The 19,960-nt window shown below is 39.8% G+C and overlaps 1 protein-coding gene across 2 annotated transcripts; it reads left to right on the top strand.

The window, feature by feature from the left end:
* The first annotated feature begins 2,363 nt into the window (after positions 1-2,363).
* PABPC1 (poly(A) binding protein cytoplasmic 1) lies at positions 2,364-19,721 on the top strand. Of its 2 annotated transcripts, none has more exons than XM_079722851.1 (15): positions 2,364-3,053; positions 6,207-6,400; positions 6,606-6,721; positions 9,160-9,290; positions 10,589-10,683; positions 11,020-11,157; positions 11,362-11,457; positions 14,885-15,157; positions 15,373-15,463; positions 16,087-16,197; positions 16,279-16,433; positions 17,000-17,084; positions 17,626-17,756; positions 18,347-18,440; positions 19,274-19,721. In XM_079722851.1, exons 1-14 carry the CDS (start codon positions 2,861-2,863, stop codon positions 18,437-18,439), a joined length of 1,902 nt encoding a protein of 633 aa, XP_079578977.1. In that variant the 5' UTR covers positions 2,364-2,860; the 3' UTR covers position 18,440; positions 19,274-19,721. The 2 variants fall into 2 exon arrangements, with proteins under 2 accessions (XP_079578977.1, XP_079578976.1); XM_079722850.1 differs by having other exon boundaries at positions 9,160-9,299.
* The last annotated feature ends 239 nt before the right edge of the window (positions 19,722-19,960 follow it).

Genomic DNA, 19,960 nt, shown 5'->3' with positions numbered 1-19,960 from the left:
TGAAACCTGAGAGTAAGGTCCTTCTAGTGGCTGGAGTACCCAAATCCACCTTAGAGGGTGCTTGCCAAACTCTTGCTCTCTGACAAAATTTTCTAGACTCCAAGCAGACCATCTTTTCCCCACCTTTGTTATTTATAATGATGTTTTAGTGAGGTTCACCAGAAACTGCACCCTCATCTTTCTCTACCAGAGGTATATATAATCTTAGTAATTATGTATGGTTTTTGGTAGTTTTAGCTCTTGGTGTAATTTCCAAGTTATTGGAGGTGACCCCCTTTCACATTTCTTTTAATGAGTGCACCTCTTCTTTTATTTATCCCTTTTTGGTTTTTCATAGTCTCTGTTCAGCAATTTAATGAAAACTCTACAATGAAGTCTGGTTTTCTTTTAAAGTCCAATAATGGAATTTCCATCCTCTTTTTATTTTTAAGGAAACAAATTTAGAATCTAATAGAAAATCATCACAGCCAGATTAAACACTGGGATTGGATGTTTATTGTACTCGCTGTAATGCTTATATTTATATGATTACCAGAGAGCTCATCAGCAGCCTCTTGAGGACAGCAATTTGTGTCTGTCATGTACTTTCCCTACATACAGATACACTTGGTAGGTACTCAATAAACATATGAATGGATTGATTTTAACCACAGAGTTCTAATAGATTGAATGGTGATTTGTCATCTAGTAATAGATGTGTCTTCCTAATGCACAGCCCTCAGTCTTGCTCTTTTGCCTAATAAAGCACATAAGGCAACATGTTTTCCAAAATATTATCCTCTTCCTACCAAGACAGGGACAAAATAGCACTTATGTGGGATTCTGCAGGTTTAAGTTTGAATTAAATGAGAATAAAGTACCCAGTCCACACCTGGCAATATATTTGACATGCTTTAAAGTTTATTGAATAAAAGAATGAATTGGGCAATCATTTAACTTGAGACCATTCCCTTAACAGTAAAATAAAATTATTACTACTTGCTCCACATTCCACACAAGATTGCTGTAGGGAACAAATGATAGGATGTTTATGCAAGTGCTTTAAAAACTGTAACATACATTACTACTTTAAAGTGGGATTTGTATGTTGACTTAATGTCATTCCTATTAACTGGTATTTTTGCTATCGATTCATTTCAGCTACCATTACTATTAAAGACCCCAACTAACCACAAAATTGTTTTAAACATTTTTAATACCGCGTTTAGACTATTTCTAATTTTGTCTGGTTGCAGGTCTGTGGTGCCATGTATGACTGTGATAGACTCATACTTTAAAGAAAAACATTTATTTTTCTGGAGTCCTGTTTTCTACCTCAAAGAAATTTCTGGCAGAAAGAGCACGAATCAGATTCCAACCTAGCACCTTAAGTGAACAGCGATCACGATACTTTAAAAAGGGAAGCGGACAAAGACCCCAAGATAGCTTCCCCCAATTAAAATCACTTTGACCAACGACAGCACCCAATGGGGAGACTGGGGAGACCGGGTAGATTCTAGGGCTCGGAACCGAGAGGACCGGGAGTACGAGGGCCCCTCCCCTTCCCCTTCCTCTATTGGAAGCACCGCGGGGCGGCGACCGGGGTCCAGCGCCAGGACGGTTGGGGGTCCACGAGTGGGCGGCCACGATCCGCGGCCAGTTGGGGTCAGCGAGCGCCGCGGCCTTTGGGGACTCCAGCTCCCAGCAGGCACCGCTTCGGCGGCCGAGGCGCGTGGCTGCGCTGCCCGCTGGGACTCGTAGTGCGGTCCGGTAGGAGAACTGGGGAGTCAGCCCTGGCTCCTTTCACCCACGTTTCGGAAACTGGGCCTGGAAGGGATCATACCGGTCCACTCGTGCCCAGCGTCCCTCAGGGGCGGGTGAGAGTGGAGCAGGCCTGGCCCGGGTGGCCGTGCACGTGGGGGGTGGTTAGAGCCTAGAAACCCGAAAGCCCCGCGCGCCACCCACCGCCTAGGTGACAGTTAACGCTTCTCCCGGGTGGAGGTGGGGCGGGATGTGAGGGAGGAGGGGCCGTCCCACCCGGCTCCTCGGAGACCAGCCTGCGAGCCGGCCCTCCCTTCCCCCACGGGCCCTACGCCGCATGGGCCCCGCCCCCCGGCCGCGGCGCGTGCGCATAAGCCCCGCCCCCGCCCCCGCCCCACCCCACCCCCACCCCCGCAGCGTCCGCCGCCGCCACCTCTCCCTTCCTCTTTGCTCTTTCCTCCTCCTGTTTTCTTTTCCCTCCTCCCACTCGCCTCCTTTTCTCCTCCTCCTCCGGCGCTGACGCTCGCGTAGGGCCCTGGCGTCAGACGCGCGGGGGCAGGGCGAGTGCGGCGCGGTGTATAAGTAGAGGGTGCAGGAGGCGGTGCTTCCCCTTCTCCCCGGCGGTTAGTGCTGAGAGTGCGGAGTGTGTGCTCCGGTCTCGGAACACACATTTATTATTAAAAAAATCCAAAAAAATCTTAAAAAATCTTTTAAAAAACCCAAAAAAAATTTACAAAAAATCCGCGTCTCCCCCGCCGGAGACTTTTATTTTTTTTTCTTCCTGTTTTATAAAATAACCCGGTGAAGCAACCGAGACCGACCCGCCCGCCCGCGGCCCCGCAGCAGCTCCAAGAAGGAACCAAGAGACCGAGGCCTTCCCGCTGCCCGGACCCGACACCGCCACCCTCGCTCCCCAGCCGGCAGCCGGCAGCCAGCAGCCAGCGGCAGCGGATCGACTCCGTTCTGCGGCTGTTGAGTAGTTTTCGATTCCGGTTGATTTTTGTCCCTCTGCGCTTGCCCCCGCTCCCCTCCCCCCGGCTCCGGCCCGCGACCCCAGCATTCGCTCTTCCCCTCTCACGGAAAGGTCGCGGCCTGTGGCCCTGCGGGCAGCCGTGCCGAAATGAACCCCAGCGCCCCCAGCTACCCCATGGCCTCGCTCTACGTGGGGGACCTACACCCCGACGTGACCGAGGCGATGCTCTATGAGAAGTTCAGCCCGGCCGGGCCCATCCTCTCCATCCGGGTCTGCAGGGACATGATCACCCGCCGCTCCTTGGGCTACGCGTATGTGAACTTCCAGCAGCCGGCAGACGGTGAGAGCCGGGCCCGACGGCGGGCGGGCGGCCATGAGGCTCAGGCGGCGGCGGCGGCGGGCGGGTTAGGCCGGCGGCCCGGGGGGAGGGGGCAGGAGGGCATGTCACCAGCCCTCCCCGGGGCCAGCGGGGCGAGGCTCGCGCGCCAGTACCCCGGTTCCCCGCGCCCACTGGGACCCGCGCTACCGGCAGCCGCACGCCCCTCGTACGCCGGGCCACTTCCTCCTTTGCGACCATTTTCTCGGCCTCAGCCGCTCTCAAACTTTAGGGTGATGACGCGCCGGGAGGGTGGGTGAGAATGGGTTCTAACACGACGCTCCCGCCAGTAGCTGCGGGATTCTGGGGTGTTGAGCGCCGAGCCCCCTTTTCCGGTAATAGGTGGAGGCGCTCCCACCACCCGAGGCTCTTGCCGGCGCCCTAGGACGCCCCAGGAAGTGCATTTCGTTGCTCGAAAAATACCACGTGTTGAACCCTGTAACCTCACAGGCCCGAGGCCTGTTCCGGCTACTGGCCCAATCGCCTGGGGGAGCCACGGGGACTTAGAATAAAGTTAATATGGTGGTCTGGTGGTGGTCAGCAGGCTTCTGATTCCGTTCTTAATAACTTGTCAGTGACTGATGGCCCTGGAAGTATAAACTACCAATGAGACGTGCATTGGAGTTTTTCCTCTAGTTAAGACATTTCTCACTCTTAACAGCAGGTTAGGAGGGAGGGGATGTGGAAGAGAACCCTTTTGGAGGCCATCGTTTTCTCAGGCTATTTAGGTAGTTGTGATTTTTTTTAATCGAGTTAGTTTCGTAGTACTGGTGATTTGTTCGGAATATTTTTTTCCCTCTGAAATAGTTTCTATGGTTTTGAGGAATTTTACTTAAAAATGCCGTCACCAGTTTTGACTGGAAGATGTTACTTGTGAGTGTCGTGTGGACTGGACTATTATGTGGCATTCTAGTGGTGGTTTCCTTTTTTTAAAAGTAGTCCAGAATATCCATACATCATGGGGAATGATTGAGCACTAGAGTCAGATTGAAATTTATGGGGAAAAAGACGCAGCTAACCTTGTATTTTTAAAGTAAAGTTAAAACAGTTTGCAAAAAATCCAAAATTTGGCAAACAGATATGACCTGATGACGTGCCAGGATTTTTCTTTATATCTGGATCAATTGACTTGCAAAAGTCATTTTCACTTGACTTTATGGTCCACTTTTGCCCTTTTTTCCCCTGGCTACTTGAATATATGTCAAGTGTTACAAAATATAAGGAATTTATTTTTATTTTTGTAGGAAAGGCCTTAAAGGTGGAATTGAAACTTGATTTCATTAACAGATCTGGAGTTATTTAGTGATCAGCTTTTCACTAGGTAAAGTTAATACTGCGATTTTTGGGTAGGCAGGCTATTGAGTGACAGCAAGCCCGAAGTTGTAAAACTGCACTGCAGGTTTTCTGTCCTTTTGCTCTGTAGGCAGTAGCTCCAAATGTCACTGGTTCTTCCCAACTCTGGTCAAGATTTATCGCTGAATGAAAGATCAGGGAAGATAATTTGGGAGCAGATAATCACAAAGTGAAGAGTTGATAGAGAAAACTTGGACAAATTCTAGAGAGCATGAAATGTAAACTTCTGAAAGTGGCTGTTATTCTTTCTAAATTTAACAATTTTAAATCCGAAAAAAAACCATTTTTAAAATTTCTTGGGGTTAGAAAACTTGAGCTTCAGGTTACCGTGGTTACAGTACACTCACTGTATATTACCCATCTATTGCAGTAGACGAGTATTGTAACTACTCAAAAGAAGGTAGCATTTTTCCATCTTCCATTTATTTCATTTCTATATATACAAATTATTGTCTTTCCAAATATTATTTCCAGTGGTTTCCAGTTTTTTTCCCCCTTATTTATTGCTACATTGATGTATTTGTAGAATAGCTTCTGAAAGTGACCAGTTTCCAATTTAACAGGAAGAGGTGACTCATTCAAAAGAAGCTCAAGCAAAGTCAGCTAAAAAACTAGGGGAGCTGAGTAGGCGTGGTCAGTTGATAAATGAGCTGACAGTTGTTTGTCACTGTCTTCTAGAAACTAAAACTTTCATTTATAGAAAGAAGTGGCTGGAAAATTTGTCCTCTAACTAATTTTACAGTTAACACTAGCATGGAATTTGTGAAAATTGGTGTTTCAGGACTTCAAATGGACTGTGTGTTCCCACTCTTTAGGGACTAGTCTTTTCTACTTAAGGATATATTTTTCCATTTAGAGTCTAAACTTCTGTAATAAGTGTTTCTTTAATGGTACAGGTGCACATAATTTGATCCTTCATAGATGTAATCATAGGGTAGATTTTGAAATTTTCTAGCACTATTCAGAAATAATTGATTAATCATCAGTTATTAAGTAAATGAGTGATCTAAGATAAAATTGGTTTTATATGTAAATAAAGCATTAAAAGTGAATTGTGACTATCGTAGACCTTGTATTTCAAAAGTTTTGTGTTACATAGCTAAGTACGTCCAACTTCACTTTAGTTTTTGAAAGCCTGATTCAAGTCTTTCCGAATGGATAAAGCCCTTCTTTTTTTTTTTTTTTAAACATGGCCATAGGAATTGTGCCATGAATCACTGAAATCCCCCCCAATAAGTCAGGAATTTTTTTTTTTTTTTTTAGAAAATGGACTAATTTTTTTCAGTACTGACAGTGATAAGCAAGAAACAATTTTGACAAGTAACAGAGAAGTTAAAATGCTTGGAAGTCCATAAACTGCTCTGCTTGTGGATAATGTACAGTTGCTTACTGTCTTTTATATTGCTTATTAAGCAGATTGTGAAGGGGAATCTCGGTTTTACAGTTGACTAGGAACAAAAAGGTGCTTTTAAATTTCATGGCAATTAAAGGAAGAGGTTGTTGCAGAAATAAGTTAGTTCTTAACAATACGTCATCCATTAACAAATTAACGTGGGAAATTTGGGGTTTTTTGATATTTGTCTTCTCTTTTTGCATTGTACAATTTAAATCTAGACTGGTATGAGGTAAGGTCCAGCCATCTTGAAGTTTAAAGAGGTAGAGGGACCATGTGCCCTACTGTTCCCTGCACAATAGTTTATATAATTTTAAGTGGGCTGTAAAAGTTTTGAAATAATATTTATTTTGAAAATGTCCTTCCTGCAGCGGAGCGTGCTTTGGACACCATGAATTTTGATGTTATAAAGGGCAAGCCAGTACGCATTATGTGGTCTCAGCGTGATCCATCACTTCGCAAAAGTGGAGTGGGCAACATATTCATTAAAAATTTGGACAAATCCATTGATAATAAAGCACTGTATGATACATTTTCTGCTTTTGGTAACATCCTTTCATGTAAGGTAAGCAAAAATATGACAGGTAAACATACTTACAGTGTTTTAGTTACTTGTAGTTTATTCCTTAAGATAGCAACCATGCTCTCTGTTAATGGATATCTTTATTTCCCAAATGCCCAGGTTAGGTAGCTGACAAGTTATCTCTGAATACTGGAAAAATGCTAAATCAATAGCAAGTAATGAAAAATTATTACACATTTTCCCCTAGGTGGTTTGTGATGAAAATGGTTCCAAGGGTTATGGATTTGTGCATTTTGAGACACAAGAAGCAGCTGAAAGAGCTATTGAAAAAATGAATGGGATGCTTCTAAATGATCGCAAAGTGTAAGTATATAAATGTTTAGTTAACCATACTTCAAATGCTTTTAATAGTTCATGCATTTTACAAGTAATATATTTGTGCTCTTAAAAGAGATACAACTAAAGTGAAAATTGATAAACCACATCTTGGTAGATTTTATAATTGTCTTTTCTCCACATTCAGTGTAACATACAAGTAACAGTGAATTAATACAGCTGGTCAGCATTCAAACAGAAAAGAAACAGCAGAAGATAGGTATGCTGGAATATAAAGCTTTTTCAAAATAAGTGCATATTAGTTGAAAAACTAGAAATCCAGGCAGAAACTTAATCATAATTCCCAAGGTAGTAATTAGCCCCTTTTACATTCAAAGCTGAAGCTAAAATAACTTGCCTGTATTTACATGCTGGTATGACAGATAAACTGCAATACAAACCCAGTGGTCTAAATTCAGAGCCCAGGGTGACTCTCTGCTTGGCTTTACTCCCACAGTTTATTGCTGGAGTTTAAAGATTGTCATAATTGTTGTTTCAACACCTTTTGGCTCCCTTCCCCATGTAAAGATAAATCGTAATTAAACCAGAAGTCTTCATGATTAATCTTTTCTGAAATAAACTTGTTCTTAAAAGTTGCAAACTTTTAAAATAATGACACCGATAAAACCTCTATAAGACTTTCTGCTACAAGTTGTAAAAATACAGATTTTGTGGAGCCCAGAGAAATTACAAGTCTCAATTTTATCTTCAATGCCAGTGGATTTTGCTTAATTAGGCAAATTCAGCTGTGCAGTCATATTGTAAGTGAGCTGCGAGCTCATGTAAACTGCAGTGATGGCACACAAATTGGGTTTGGTTCTTACAGGTCAACTGCATCACTCTTAGGTGTGGTTTTCATAAATCTGCATCAAGTGGTATGGTCAGTCCGTACATGGAGGAGCCATGCACGTGGTGTTACCTGTTTGAGTTCTGTCAATTACATGATTAAGGAAAGACTTTGTAGTGTGTAAAGAACCCCATACAAGTCTAAGAAAACCAGCAACTCCTCAATGGGAACAATGTTTACAAAGGCTAATTCTTAAAAATAATACATCTTTAAATGAGAAAAATGTTCAGCATCATTAGTATTCAGAGATGAAACTATCTTTTGCCTGTCAGCAGTGCTTTAGGGGAAAAAAAAGAATGGCTACCACTGGTGGAGGTCTAGATTAAATAAAGAACTTGATTTATTGCTGTTTTTTGAGTATAAAATGATATAGCCCTTTTTGGAAAGCAGTTTGTAGGTATAAACTTAAGATCATTTATATACCTTTCGAGCTGCCATGATTTCTGCAACTCTATCCTAAGAACGAATAACAAAGTTTCATAACGTTGCGGCATTATTTACAAAACAAAGTTTTGTTGTCCACAGTGGAATATCATGTTCCCACTGAGAACATTTATAAAACTAATTGCGTGGAGAAGCAGCACCATATGGGTGGGGGGAAGTGTGGGGTGCAGCTAAGGGAATAAAATGTAGGTGTCTCCTATAGAAAGGAATTGTGCTGGACTAAAGTTCTTAAGCACAGAGAACAAAAAGGCCTGTGAAAAGTCAGTCATGATTTGGGTGGGATTATGGGCGATGGTTTTTTGTTTTTTTTTCTTTAAGAAGATGTTGGGGGTAGGAGTTTATTAATTTATTTATTTTTGCTGTGTTGGGTCTTCGTTTCTGTGCGAGGGCTTTCTCTAGTTGTGGCAAGCGGGGGCCACTCTTCATCGCGGTGCTCGGGCCTCTCAGTATCACCGCCTCTCTTGTTGCGGAGCGCGGGCTCAGTAGCTGTGGCTCACAGGCCTAGTTGCTCCGTGACATGTGGGATCCTCCCAGACCAGGGCTCGAACCCGTGTCCCCTGCATTAGCAGGCAGATTCTCAACCACTGCACCACCAGGGAAGCCCCTGGGCGATGGTTTTTTGATGTATATTATATTCTTTAATGACACATGTACTACTTTTAGGGAAAACCTCAATTTTTAAAACACATTTTGTTGATAATGCTGCAGAGAAATTTGTTCCAGGCTGTTGTATGTTAGAGTACAGAATTCGGTAGCTTAAATTTATATTTTAGGAGATTGCAAACGAAGTGCAAGAGCCATGTTGAAACAGCAACGATAAAAGCTTTTCTGTCTTTTCACTGGCGTGGGGCAGGCACACTCCACTAGTTTGTATTGCTGGACGTAATCTTCTTAACCCTAGGTTAGCTAGAAGGAAGGGAGAGGAGTGTGTATTAAGAAAAATGTTCTTTTTCGTGATTATAGTTAAGAGGTTTGTTCTCACATTTCACTTAAGGCCCTATTTCTGTTTTATAGTTTGCTTTTTATTAGAGATTCTGAAATTATCAGTAACTATTACAGAATCAACCATCAGGCTTAATTAACCTGAACTTCATAAAATAGAACCGAATTTTATAGTTCTTATCTATTTTATTAGATTTGTTGGACGATTTAAGTCTCGTAAGGAACGAGAAGCAGAACTCGGAGCTAGGGCAAAAGAGTTCACCAATGTTTACATCAAGAATTTTGGAGAAGACATGGATGATGAGCGCCTTAAGGATCTCTTTGGCAAGTTTGGTAATGTGTCTGAATTAAATTTTTATACTCAGTTCTGAGTAATTGTTCTATGTTAGTTTTGGCTAATATTTTATCCTAAAAAAATAAATGGGACTTAACAGATTTTAAAATATTGTAGTTATTTGGATTAAGCTACTGATAGTCCATTATACTAGCATATAAATAAAATTCTATCCAGTTTAAAGGTTAATAGCATTGTATTAGCACCATAAGGTGTGACTGTGTAATTGGAACAGATCTTAAAAGCTTTTGCTGTGTTAAGAAATTGTGCTGGATTTATGCACTAACCATCTCATCAGAGGCGTTGCATGAGACACAGCCAACTTAGGTTGGAATGTAGTCTTTAATTATGGGACAGGAAAGCTGGCCAGCTTTAGGATATTTGGCCAGTCTCAGCATCATGTTTGAGCAATTTAAAATAATGACTTTTAAAGACAAAGATCCAGATTTTCCCGTGAAGTGTGTAACTGGTCTCACTTTAGATAGTTGTGTAGCTGATCAGAAAATGAACCTTAAATTGTACCCTTGCAGGTGATTTACTTGCCCCTTACCTTTGCTTTCCTTTTTGTTTAACTTAAATAGGTGTCCCCTTTTAAAAAGCATCTCAAATCGTAAAGAATGAGGAAATCTAATACTTTACTATTGCCAAGCTGGCATGCCACATTGAACCCTCTAAACAGTTGATGTGTGCCCATACGTCTTGCAGATTCTTTGTAATCAGATGTGATTTTTAATCTTTTTTTCCCCACCTACCTGAGATAATACTTAGCACTTCTGTTAAGTCTGTTTTATTTCAGGGGGTGGTGGGGGAATATGTGTCTTCAGAAACATGCCACCTCCTCCAGGTGCTTCTGCTATGTCAGAGGTCAAACCCCGTGTTCCCTCTACTCCTTGTTGAACATCACGTGGGCCAAGGCTTAAAAATTCTTAAAGAAAAACAGATTGTTTTAAAATAATGCATCTGTTTTGTATTAATGCTAAGAATAAAACTTCATCATTTACATTTGTCTAAAACATATCTCCTTAAATGGAAGGAGGAGTGTTTCAGGGAATAGAGTATTTACTTAGCTTCTTAGTAGAAATAAAGGGTCTTTAAGAGAATATTTAGTGCCCATGGTGGGAGAGAAGAGGGTGGTTATAGGAGGAATAAATTTCTGGAGGCTTAGAGTTTTTTTTAATCCCCATTTTTATGTTTTTTTTCATGGCTTTGTTTGTGTATTGAAACTTGAAATGTATAAACTAAATGTTGTATGGAATATCTTTGAATCATTAAAAAAAATTTTTTTTAGGACCTGCCTTAAGTGTGAAAGTAATGACTGATGAGAGTGGAAAATCCAAAGGTTTTGGATTTGTAAGCTTCGAAAGGCATGAAGATGCACAGAAAGTAAGACTTAAAATATACTAGCCAAAGGCAGTGTGGGTTTTTCTGTATTTTATAGTAAGATGTGGGGGTATAAAGTTGAGTTGCTCTTGCATTGAAATACACATGCGTACCAACGGCTAGTCTACATGTTCATCTCCACGTGTATTGTTTTGAATTACTTGCATTTTATATATTTTGAGGGTATAAATTGAAAACCTCTGTTGTCTTAAAGCCTCAAAGTTTAGTTTTTATGGTGGGTCCATCTTTAGCTTTTATAATCTAACAAATTTTCTTTATTGTTAAAAAATGAATTTATATATTACAAGTTAGTAATTAAAATTTTGTGGTCTTTGTAAGGCTGTGGATGAGATGAATGGAAAGGAGCTCAATGGAAAACAAATTTACGTTGGTCGAGCCCAGAAAAAAGTGGAACGACAGACGGAACTTAAGCGCAAATTTGAACAGATGAAGCAAGATAGGATCACCAGATACCAGGTTCCTTTTTTAACTGAACGAGCGAAAATAAGACAGGGATGAGGAAACCTATTTTATGTTCATTTCAGTTACTGACAGGTAACTGGAGGGTTTGAGAGGGGAAAAGGAGAGGAAACATGGGATAAGATAGGAAGTATGCTTAAGTACCACTATGGTTTTCTTTTTCCTTTTTCTAAATTTTTTTTCTTTCTTTTTTTTTTTTAGGGTGTTAACCTTTATGTGAAAAATCTTGATGATGGTATTGATGATGAACGTCTCCGGAAAGAGTTTTCTCCGTTCGGTACAATCACTAGTGCAAAGGTAAAGCATATGATGCACTTTTTTTTTTTAAGATTTGGGAAAAATCCATGCCCATGGATATATGTATATAAATTTTATATTTCATATGGAGTGTTTTTCTTTATAAATGAATGGTCAAATAGTTTTTTCTTTTCTCTAAAAAACCAGCCTTTCATTTTTCAGAAAATCATATCTTTGCTTCATTACTTCAAAAACTTATATTCAGGGCTTCCCTGGTGGCACAGTGGTTGAGAGTCCACCTGCCGATGCAGGGGACACGGGTTCATGCCCCGGTCTGGGAAGATCCCACATGCCACGGAGCGGCTGGGCCTGTGAGCCATGGCCGCTGAGCCTGCGTGTCCGGAGCCTGTGCTCCGCAACGGGAGAGGCCACAACAGTGAGAGGCCCGCGTACCGGAAAAAAAACCCCCAAAAACAAACAAAAAAAAACACTTATTTCAGATTTGAAGTGGCTAGAAAGGCTGCATTTGATGACCGCAGTGATCGATCATCACGATATGCACTGTTCTGTACTCTATTAAACTAGTTATTTTACTGGTTAAAGAAAGCAATTTATTAGGGAACTGTAATTGTTATTATTTGAGCTAATCTATATTTGCTTACAGAATTCACTCTGGGGAGTCAAACTTAAAGCCCCCTAACAGTAAAGGTAGAGATCATGTTTGCTTTTACTTGAAATCAGAAATTAAGAAATAAAACAGTAAGATTCTAGTTTAAATTCTGGAATTTTGATATAAGAACCTCTGCTTTAGGTGTTTTTTCTGGTGTCCATGGCCCAAGAATCCTTCTGTATTTAAAGTTCTGTATGTATGTACCTTGAGGGGTGGGAAGAGTATCTAAAACTTTAAACAGATTCTCAAGAGAGTACAGGAAAAATTAAACCTGAGTGCTCTGGAGTGAATTCGTGGCTGATCTTTTTACTCTGCAACCCCATTGACCAAGGGAACTTCTACCATAGAATGTTAAGGAGCATAGTAGAGGAATCCACATAAAAATGCAAGTGATGTAGTTGTCTTCTGTTTCATTCAGCCTGTGCTTTTGTAAAAGAACCTGGAGTATGATAGAATCTATTCCTGTGTTTGTTTATCCTCAGTATGTTCCCTGAAAATCATTTAAATTGAATATTGTGCATCAGTTTATTTTGAATGTATGAAGAAGCATGTGTGTTTTACAAAGGAGGGTCTTTATTAAGTCCTTTTCAAAAAGTCCTTTGTGGATCATATTGCTGTTGGCAAGGAGGTGAAAAAGTTTCACAGGAATTCTGGGAGAGGAGGTCATTATGTTAATTTGATAATGCTTGCTGAAAAACAAATTGGTCAGGACAGAAGTGTAAAAAGGTAACCCCTCCATTTTTCATTTTCAGTCTTCAAAAGGAGTTTGGTTGGCCTTTCCAGATAATTTTCCATGCTTGTATACTTTTTGTATACTTATAAACAGTTTTTATAAAACAGGCTCATAGTATACCTATTCTGCAACTTGTCTTCTTACTTAACAGATCTAGCTATATATTTATTTCAGGCATTTTCTCATTTTTTGCTAAGGGCTGAATATTCATGGTATAGATGTACCATAACTTATTCTACTCTGCCTGTATTATTGGTCATTTGGTTTGCTTTGCATGCTAACACTGTTAGACCCACCACTCTAATAAACATCTTTATACATATATTTTTGCACACACACCGGTATTTCTGGAGTTCAAGAATTGAAGTTTCTGGTTAGTGGGTGTGTGTATTTAAAATTCATACAACTGAATTGTCCCAAAAAGGCTGAACAAATTAAATTACTACTAGTCTTGTCAATTTAGTAGAAAGTGGTATGCATCTTTTTAAATGAGATGTACTTTTTATGTGTTTACTTGTTTAGCCTATTCTTTGCATATTTTTATACTGCGTTGGGTATCTTTATTGATTTAGGGGAAATTTCATGTCAGCGCTTTGTTTTATGTTGCAAGTATTTTCTCCAAGTCTTCCACTTAGGACTTTGGGGGTCTTGTGTCATCTTAGATTTTCCCTGTATTTTTGCATCTTATGTTCAGATACAGAATCTTATCTGGCAACTTGATTTTTTTCAATGTGATGTGAATAAGAGCTCTAAGTTAATTCAGAATTATCCCTTTGTACCACGTACTAGATAGTCCAAAGTCCGTCTTTTCCCCGTTTTAAAATGTAAGCTTTAACATACGAAGTTCCCATAATTGCATGGGTATGTTTCTGGACTCTGTTTTTTGAGATATAATTGACATAAAACATATTCAAGTATACAACATAATTGTTTGATATTTGTATATCCTGTAAAGTGATCACAATAAGTCTAGTTAACATTCATTACAAAACATTTTTTTTCTTGTAATGGTAACTGTAAAGATCTACTCTCAGCAACTTTCAGATGTATAATACAGTATTATCTGTAGTCCCCATGCTGTACAATATGACCCCATGACTTGCTTTATACCTGGGAGTTCGTACTTTTTAGTTACCTTCACCCTGTACCTCTCTGGCAACCACCAATCTGTTCTCTGTATCCTTGAGCCCAGTTGTTTGTTTTGTTGTTTTGATTCCGCATTTATTTAAGATCATTGGTCTCTGTTTGATTGCTGTTTTGTTTGTTCTGTGCCACCAGCATGCTGTTTAATGTAGCTGTATAGCATGCTTATGTATATTGCAAGCCTACTGAGAAGTTCTTTGCATCTCCTCATTGCTTGTTTAAAAGATTTTGAGTCATTATGAGCTTCCTGAATATTGTTTATACCCCAATATTTATGGCCCTTATGGTCTTGAATGTGAATTTTTTTTGCGGTACGCGGGCCTCTCACTGCTGTGGCCTCTCCCGCTGCGGAGCACAGGCTCCGGACGCACAGGCCCCGTGGCCATTGCCCACGGGCCCAGCCGCTCCGCAGCATGCGGGATCTTCCCGGACTGGGGCACGAACCTGTGTCCCCTGCAACGGCAGGCGGACTCTCAACCACTGCACCACCAGGGAAGCCCAAATGTGAAATTTTAATTTTAAAATGTGGATATTATGATATTCAACTGCTTTTTCCTCCCCTCTAACGAGTAATAAAAGCATCTTGTCAGTTCAAATTGCTAGAATAGTCAGATTTTAATTGTGCATGTTTTTAGTGGTGCTAAAATTTAGTAGGCCTTGATTGTATTTAGAAATTAAACCTTAATATTGAAAATCTAAAACTTTAACAAAGTTGCTATTGTACCTCCACCCCTATACTTCTTTTGCTTGGCTGGGATAATGCATGCATGTAGTTTACCCTTAATATTTGGATATCAAGGGAAAAATTGTGGGAAAAAATGATGAAAGCATTGACAGGGTTTAGTTAAATGTGAGTCAGCGGCTATAGCTAATACTCTGCTTTTTGTGCCTCATCCTACCATTGCATTAATCATGTGGTTTCTTCCATTTTCTTTTAATAGGTTATGATGGAGGGTGGTCGCAGCAAAGGGTTTGGATTTGTGTGTTTCTCCTCCCCAGAAGAAGCCACTAAAGCAGTTACAGAAATGAATGGTAGAATTGTGGCCACCAAGCCATTGTATGTAGCTTTAGCTCAGCGCAAAGAAGAGCGCCAAGCTCACCTCACTAACCAGTATATGCAGAGAATGGCAAGTGTAAGAGCTGTGCCCAACCCTGTAATCAACCCCTACCAGCCAGCACCTCCTTCAGGTTACTTCATGGCAGCTATCCCACAGGTAGGTTTTAGAAGAGAACAAAAACCTCATGAAGTTTTCCTCTTCAGTCATCTTTGTGCCCCACTAAAAAATAAAGCCCTAAGATGAAGAGATGTTAATTATGATTGGATTTGAAAAATGCTTAGAGTGTGAGGACCTGCTAAATGTTTTGAGTGCATAACTAGTTGCATTATTTGCTTTTTTCTTTAGCTGATACATTTGCTTGCTTTTTACAGACTCAGAACCGTGCTGCATACTATCCTCCTAGCCAAATTGCTCAACTAAGACCAAGTCCTCGCTGGACTGCTCAGGGTGCCAGACCTCATCGTAAGTTTTTTTTTTTTTTTTTTTTTAAGGTTGCAAAGTATTTGAACTAAAAATATAAATGAGGCGAATTAGCTGTTATATCCCAATGGTATATTAGCTGTTGCTTTTTATAGTGTATTTTTATGGGTGTTCATTTTGGGGATCCTAGCATTTTGTTTTTAAAAAAACATTGTAAAATGTTTCACCATTCCTTAAGACAGCAGTATCTATGCTGTTTTGATTTTCCTTTATGACAAGTTTGGGAATGCATCCAACTCAATTTCATATTTGGTTAGGCAGTAGTTTTAAAAGATCTTGTTCCATGTATGAGGACTAGGGTCTAGGCATTTTCAGCCTTGTCCTGTGGAATAGTGCTGTATTGCAGGAACACTTAGAATCAGATTCATGTATCATATTCAGATATTAATAAGTACTTGTCCTTGTATGAATGAAAATTTTTTATTTACTGATGCTCTGATATGATTAAGTCTGGAGAAATGGCATATAGGATCCTAAGCTTTTAAAAATGGTTTGTTTATGTTTGGTCATCTATAGCCTTTTGTGTAAACCTCAGCTCTGAAAAAGCGGCATGAACAGTTGGTGAGTTTTTCCCAGTTAATGTGTGTTCGTATCTTTAAACATAGCATTCCAAAATATGCCCGGTGCTATCCGCCCAGCCGCTCCTAGACCACCATTTAGTACTATGAGACCAGCTTCTTCACAGGTTCCACGAGTCATGTCGACACAGCGTGTTGGTGAGTCTTAACCCTTCCTGTAAAAGTTGGTCTCCAATTTGAAATAGCAAGATAAATACGAAAATCTTTGTATTTTTTTAGCTAACACATCAACACAGACAATGGGTCCACGTCCTGCAGCTGCTGCAGCTGCAGCTACTCCTGCTGTTCGCACCGTTCCACAGTATAAATACGCTGCTGGAGTTCGCAATCCTCAACAACATCTTAACGCACAGCCACAAGTTACCATGCAGCAGGTGTGGATTTAATGATTTCTTTATAAAGATGACAGTCCTTGATCTCAGTCAAAGACAGTGAAGACAACTGTATGATAAATGAGAGCTTAAGCTATGTAGAACATCTTGTTGAGGTGCCACTAATTGATAGTATGTAAAAGTGTCTTCTATGTGCTGTACTCTAGGAACTAGACAAGCATTCAGCAGTCCCTCATCCTGAATTACATATGTGATATGAGAGTTTTGTCTGGCATAGTTGTAAGAAAGGGTGAAATAAAGTTTAGTTTATGAGATTTGGCTTACCTTTTTTTTTTGACCCTAGGACCAAAATCGTCGTTGATCATAGTAGAAGTATGATTCCAAAGAATACTCCAGATAAGAAAGAAAATTGAACATCCCCTGTGCTTAGAATACTTGAGCACTTAGGTGTTAATATGGCTACCTTAGGCTGTATTTCTGAATCGATCAGCTTCTATTTATGTTTAGATTACAGTCTTTATCCAGTTAATTTCCAGTGATGGCTGTATTTGTACTTGCCATTACTTCTGTACTTTTTAAACTTAGGAAGTTTCCCGTTCTCTTTCTAGCCTGCTGTTCATGTTCAAGGTCAGGAGCCTTTGACTGCTTCCATGTTGGCATCTGCCCCCCCTCAAGAACAGAAGCAAATGTTGGGTAAGTACCTTTGTCCCACCTAGTCAGTTACAGAGACACTAGAAAATAGGAAGACATTTAGACCTCCTCTGTACCTAATAAATGACAGCTAGGGTGGCAGGATGTGAATTGGCATGAATGGTTATGATGGCACAGTTTGTCTGCCTGGAAAAGCTATTAAAATGTTGCCTTTGGTGGACAGCGTAATAGGGCATTGCTTGCCGTGTACCCTGCCACATTTTTGGAAGAAGGAATTTGAACCAAATGAGTAAAACCACTTTGATTTTGCCTGAGCACAGATTTAACACTTTAATAGTAAACATAGCTTCAGTTCATCTTTTTTTTTGGCAAACTGACAACTGCCAAGAATTAATTGCCTTGTGGTAGATCTTAATCCGTTTTATAGCAATCTTCTCATGAAAGATACTGAAATGGTGGATTATGGGTTAGCATTTATTTGCTGTATACAAAAGGTTCTTAAACCCCAGTTTTAATATGGTAGATGCCTTAAATTTTTTTTGTTTTTTTGATTGAAGGAGTGTTTGAATGTTTTTGTTCCTAGGTGAACGGCTCTTTCCTCTAATTCAAGCCATGCACCCTACTCTTGCTGGTAAAATCACTGGCATGTTGTTGGAGATTGATAATTCAGAACTTCTTCATATGCTTGAGTCTCCAGAGTCTCTCCGTTCTAAAGTAATTTAAATTTTATCATTTATCTAGTAGCTTCTTATAGTACATATTCCAGGATGTTTTGTAGGAACTTAATATTTCTAGGACATTTATAAGTGCTTTATACAAGTCATGCACAGTTCTAAGAGTTTTATAAATATTAATTGAAAATCCTAATAATAACCTATGGTGCTGTTATCCCCATTTTATACACGGGGAAAAACTGAAGCATAGAGAGGTTAAGTAATTCCAGTGCTCACAAAGCAGCTAGTGAATGGCAGAGCTTGGTTTCAAATCCAGTCACTGTAACTCCAGCGTTACAGTGCTCTCTTAACTGTGCTGCATCTTTATTGGAGAAAGGGATGTTTGCTGATATTCCTCAACTTTGGGGGATTTTTGGTGGGGAGAGAGTTAAGAAGTGCAAGAGGTTCATAATTCTAGAACAGTGGTGGAATAGAACCCAAAAGATACAGATATAGTTGGGATGTTTTTCAATAACAGTTGTTTCCACTTTCATCTGAGGAAAGGAATTTGCCTTTGTTGGACGTGTGTGTTGTCAATTTGAAATTATCGTCTAATTATTATTTTTTAGAACCAGTTTTTCTTTTTTTCAGGTTGATGAAGCTGTAGCTGTACTACAAGCCCACCAAGCAAAAGAGGCTGCCCAGAAAGCAGTTAACAGTGCCACTGGGGTTCCAGCTGTTTAAAGTGAGCCTGCCCCCTATGTTTGTTTCTTATTTTATTTTAACAGTTTGAGCATATTTTGAAACATAGTAAAAACTCATTTTACCATTAGTTCAAATGCATTGCAAATTTTTCAGAGAGAACTAGAGATACAGAGGAATTAAAGGAAACTTACCTGTTACCCTGGTATTGACTTGAATTTTTAAGATCGGAGCCCTTTCAAGCATTTTGTATAGTAATTTGTATTAAATGGCTGTAACAGGGGTTGGCCCTGTATAGCTATTCTTGGAGGACTTTTCATAGCTTAATACATTTTCTTGGGTGGCAGCGATGACAGTTGCCTTTTGGCCTCTGCTGTTGCCTTTTGTTAGCCCCAAGAAATGGGGTGATGTAGCTGTGTAGCCAGAGCCAGGGGTGGGCAAAACTTTTCTGTAAAACAGGAAATAGTTGGGCTTTGGGGGCCGTGTTACATGTTGAAGCTGCTCTGCTCCACCTTTAGTGAGAGAACAGCCACAGACAACATCTGAGCCAGCGGGTATGGCTGTGGTCCAGCAGAGCTTCACAGAAGCAGCCTGTAAACAGGCTGAATTGGGCCAAGGGCTTTAATACTAACAAGTGTCAGTATTGGTCCTGTTATTTTTCTTGTTTTGTTAAAATATTTGACATATAACACTGTAAATTTAAGGTGTGTAACATGTTAATTGGATACATTTATATATTGTAATACGACTGCCATTATAGCTATAGTTAGCACCTCTGCCACTTAGGTAAAGATGCTTTCTTTTTAGTGGTTGGAATCATTAAATTCTGTCTCTTAAATTTGATGATTATAATCTTTTTTCCCCCCACATTTACAGATGATCAGGGACCATGAAAAGAAAGTCGTGCTTCACCGAAGAAAAATACCTAAACATCGAAAAACTTAAATATTACGGAAAAAAAACATTGCAAAATATAAAATAAATAAAAAAAGGAAAGGAAACTTTGAACCTATGTACCGAGCAAATGCCAGGTCTAGCAAACATAATGCTAGTCCTAGATTACGTATTGATTTAAAAACAAAACAAAAAAAAAACCCCAAAAAAATAGTAAAATATAAAAACAAATTAATGTTTTATAGACCCTGGGAAAAAGAATTTTCAGCAAAGTACAAAAATTTAAAGCATTCCTTTCTTTAATTTTGTAATTTACTGTGGCATAGCTCAGAATGTCACTTCTGTTTTAAATAACAGAATTGATAACTGAGCAAGGAAACATAATTTGGATTATAAAATTCTTGCTTTAATAAAAATTCCTTAAACAGTGCACAGTGATGTTACGCTATTTTATTTCTCTTTGTAATTGGCTTGGGTAAATAGGTGATAAGCTGGAATTGGTGTAAGAACCTCTTTCATGAGAAAGTACTTCAGAGGTTCTTAGTTTTATGGAAAAGAGGCATAAGACAATGTCTGTAATGCAGTTTATGAATTTAGATTTCCATGTGAGTTCTTGAATCAAGGCATATATTTTATTTGTTAAATGACCTTAACATCTTTAGAGATGAT

This window comes from Hyperoodon ampullatus, assembly GCF_949752795.1.
Source record: "Hyperoodon ampullatus genome assembly, chromosome: 17".
Taxonomy (NCBI): Eukaryota; Metazoa; Chordata; class Mammalia; order Artiodactyla; family Ziphiidae; genus Hyperoodon; species Hyperoodon ampullatus.
The sequence above is the reverse complement of the archived record's forward strand: the minus strand, read 5'-3'. Positions and strand labels throughout refer to the sequence as shown.

What these genes read in the sequence shown, in the direction of transcription:
- PABPC1 (XM_079722850.1), top strand. Translation starts at nt 2,861, where the DNA reads ATGAACCCCAGCGCCCCCAGCTACCCCATGGCCTCGCTCTACGTGGGG. An exon ending in CTTCCAGCAGCCGGCAGACG is followed by an intron (nt 3,054 to 6,206) that starts GTGAGAGCCGGG and finishes TCCTTCCTGCAG; the next exon opens with CGGAGCGTGCTTTGGACACC. An exon ending in CATGTCGACACAGCGTGTTG is followed by an intron (nt 16,198 to 16,278) that starts GTGAGTCTTAAC and finishes GTATTTTTTTAG; the next exon opens with CTAACACATCAACACAGACA.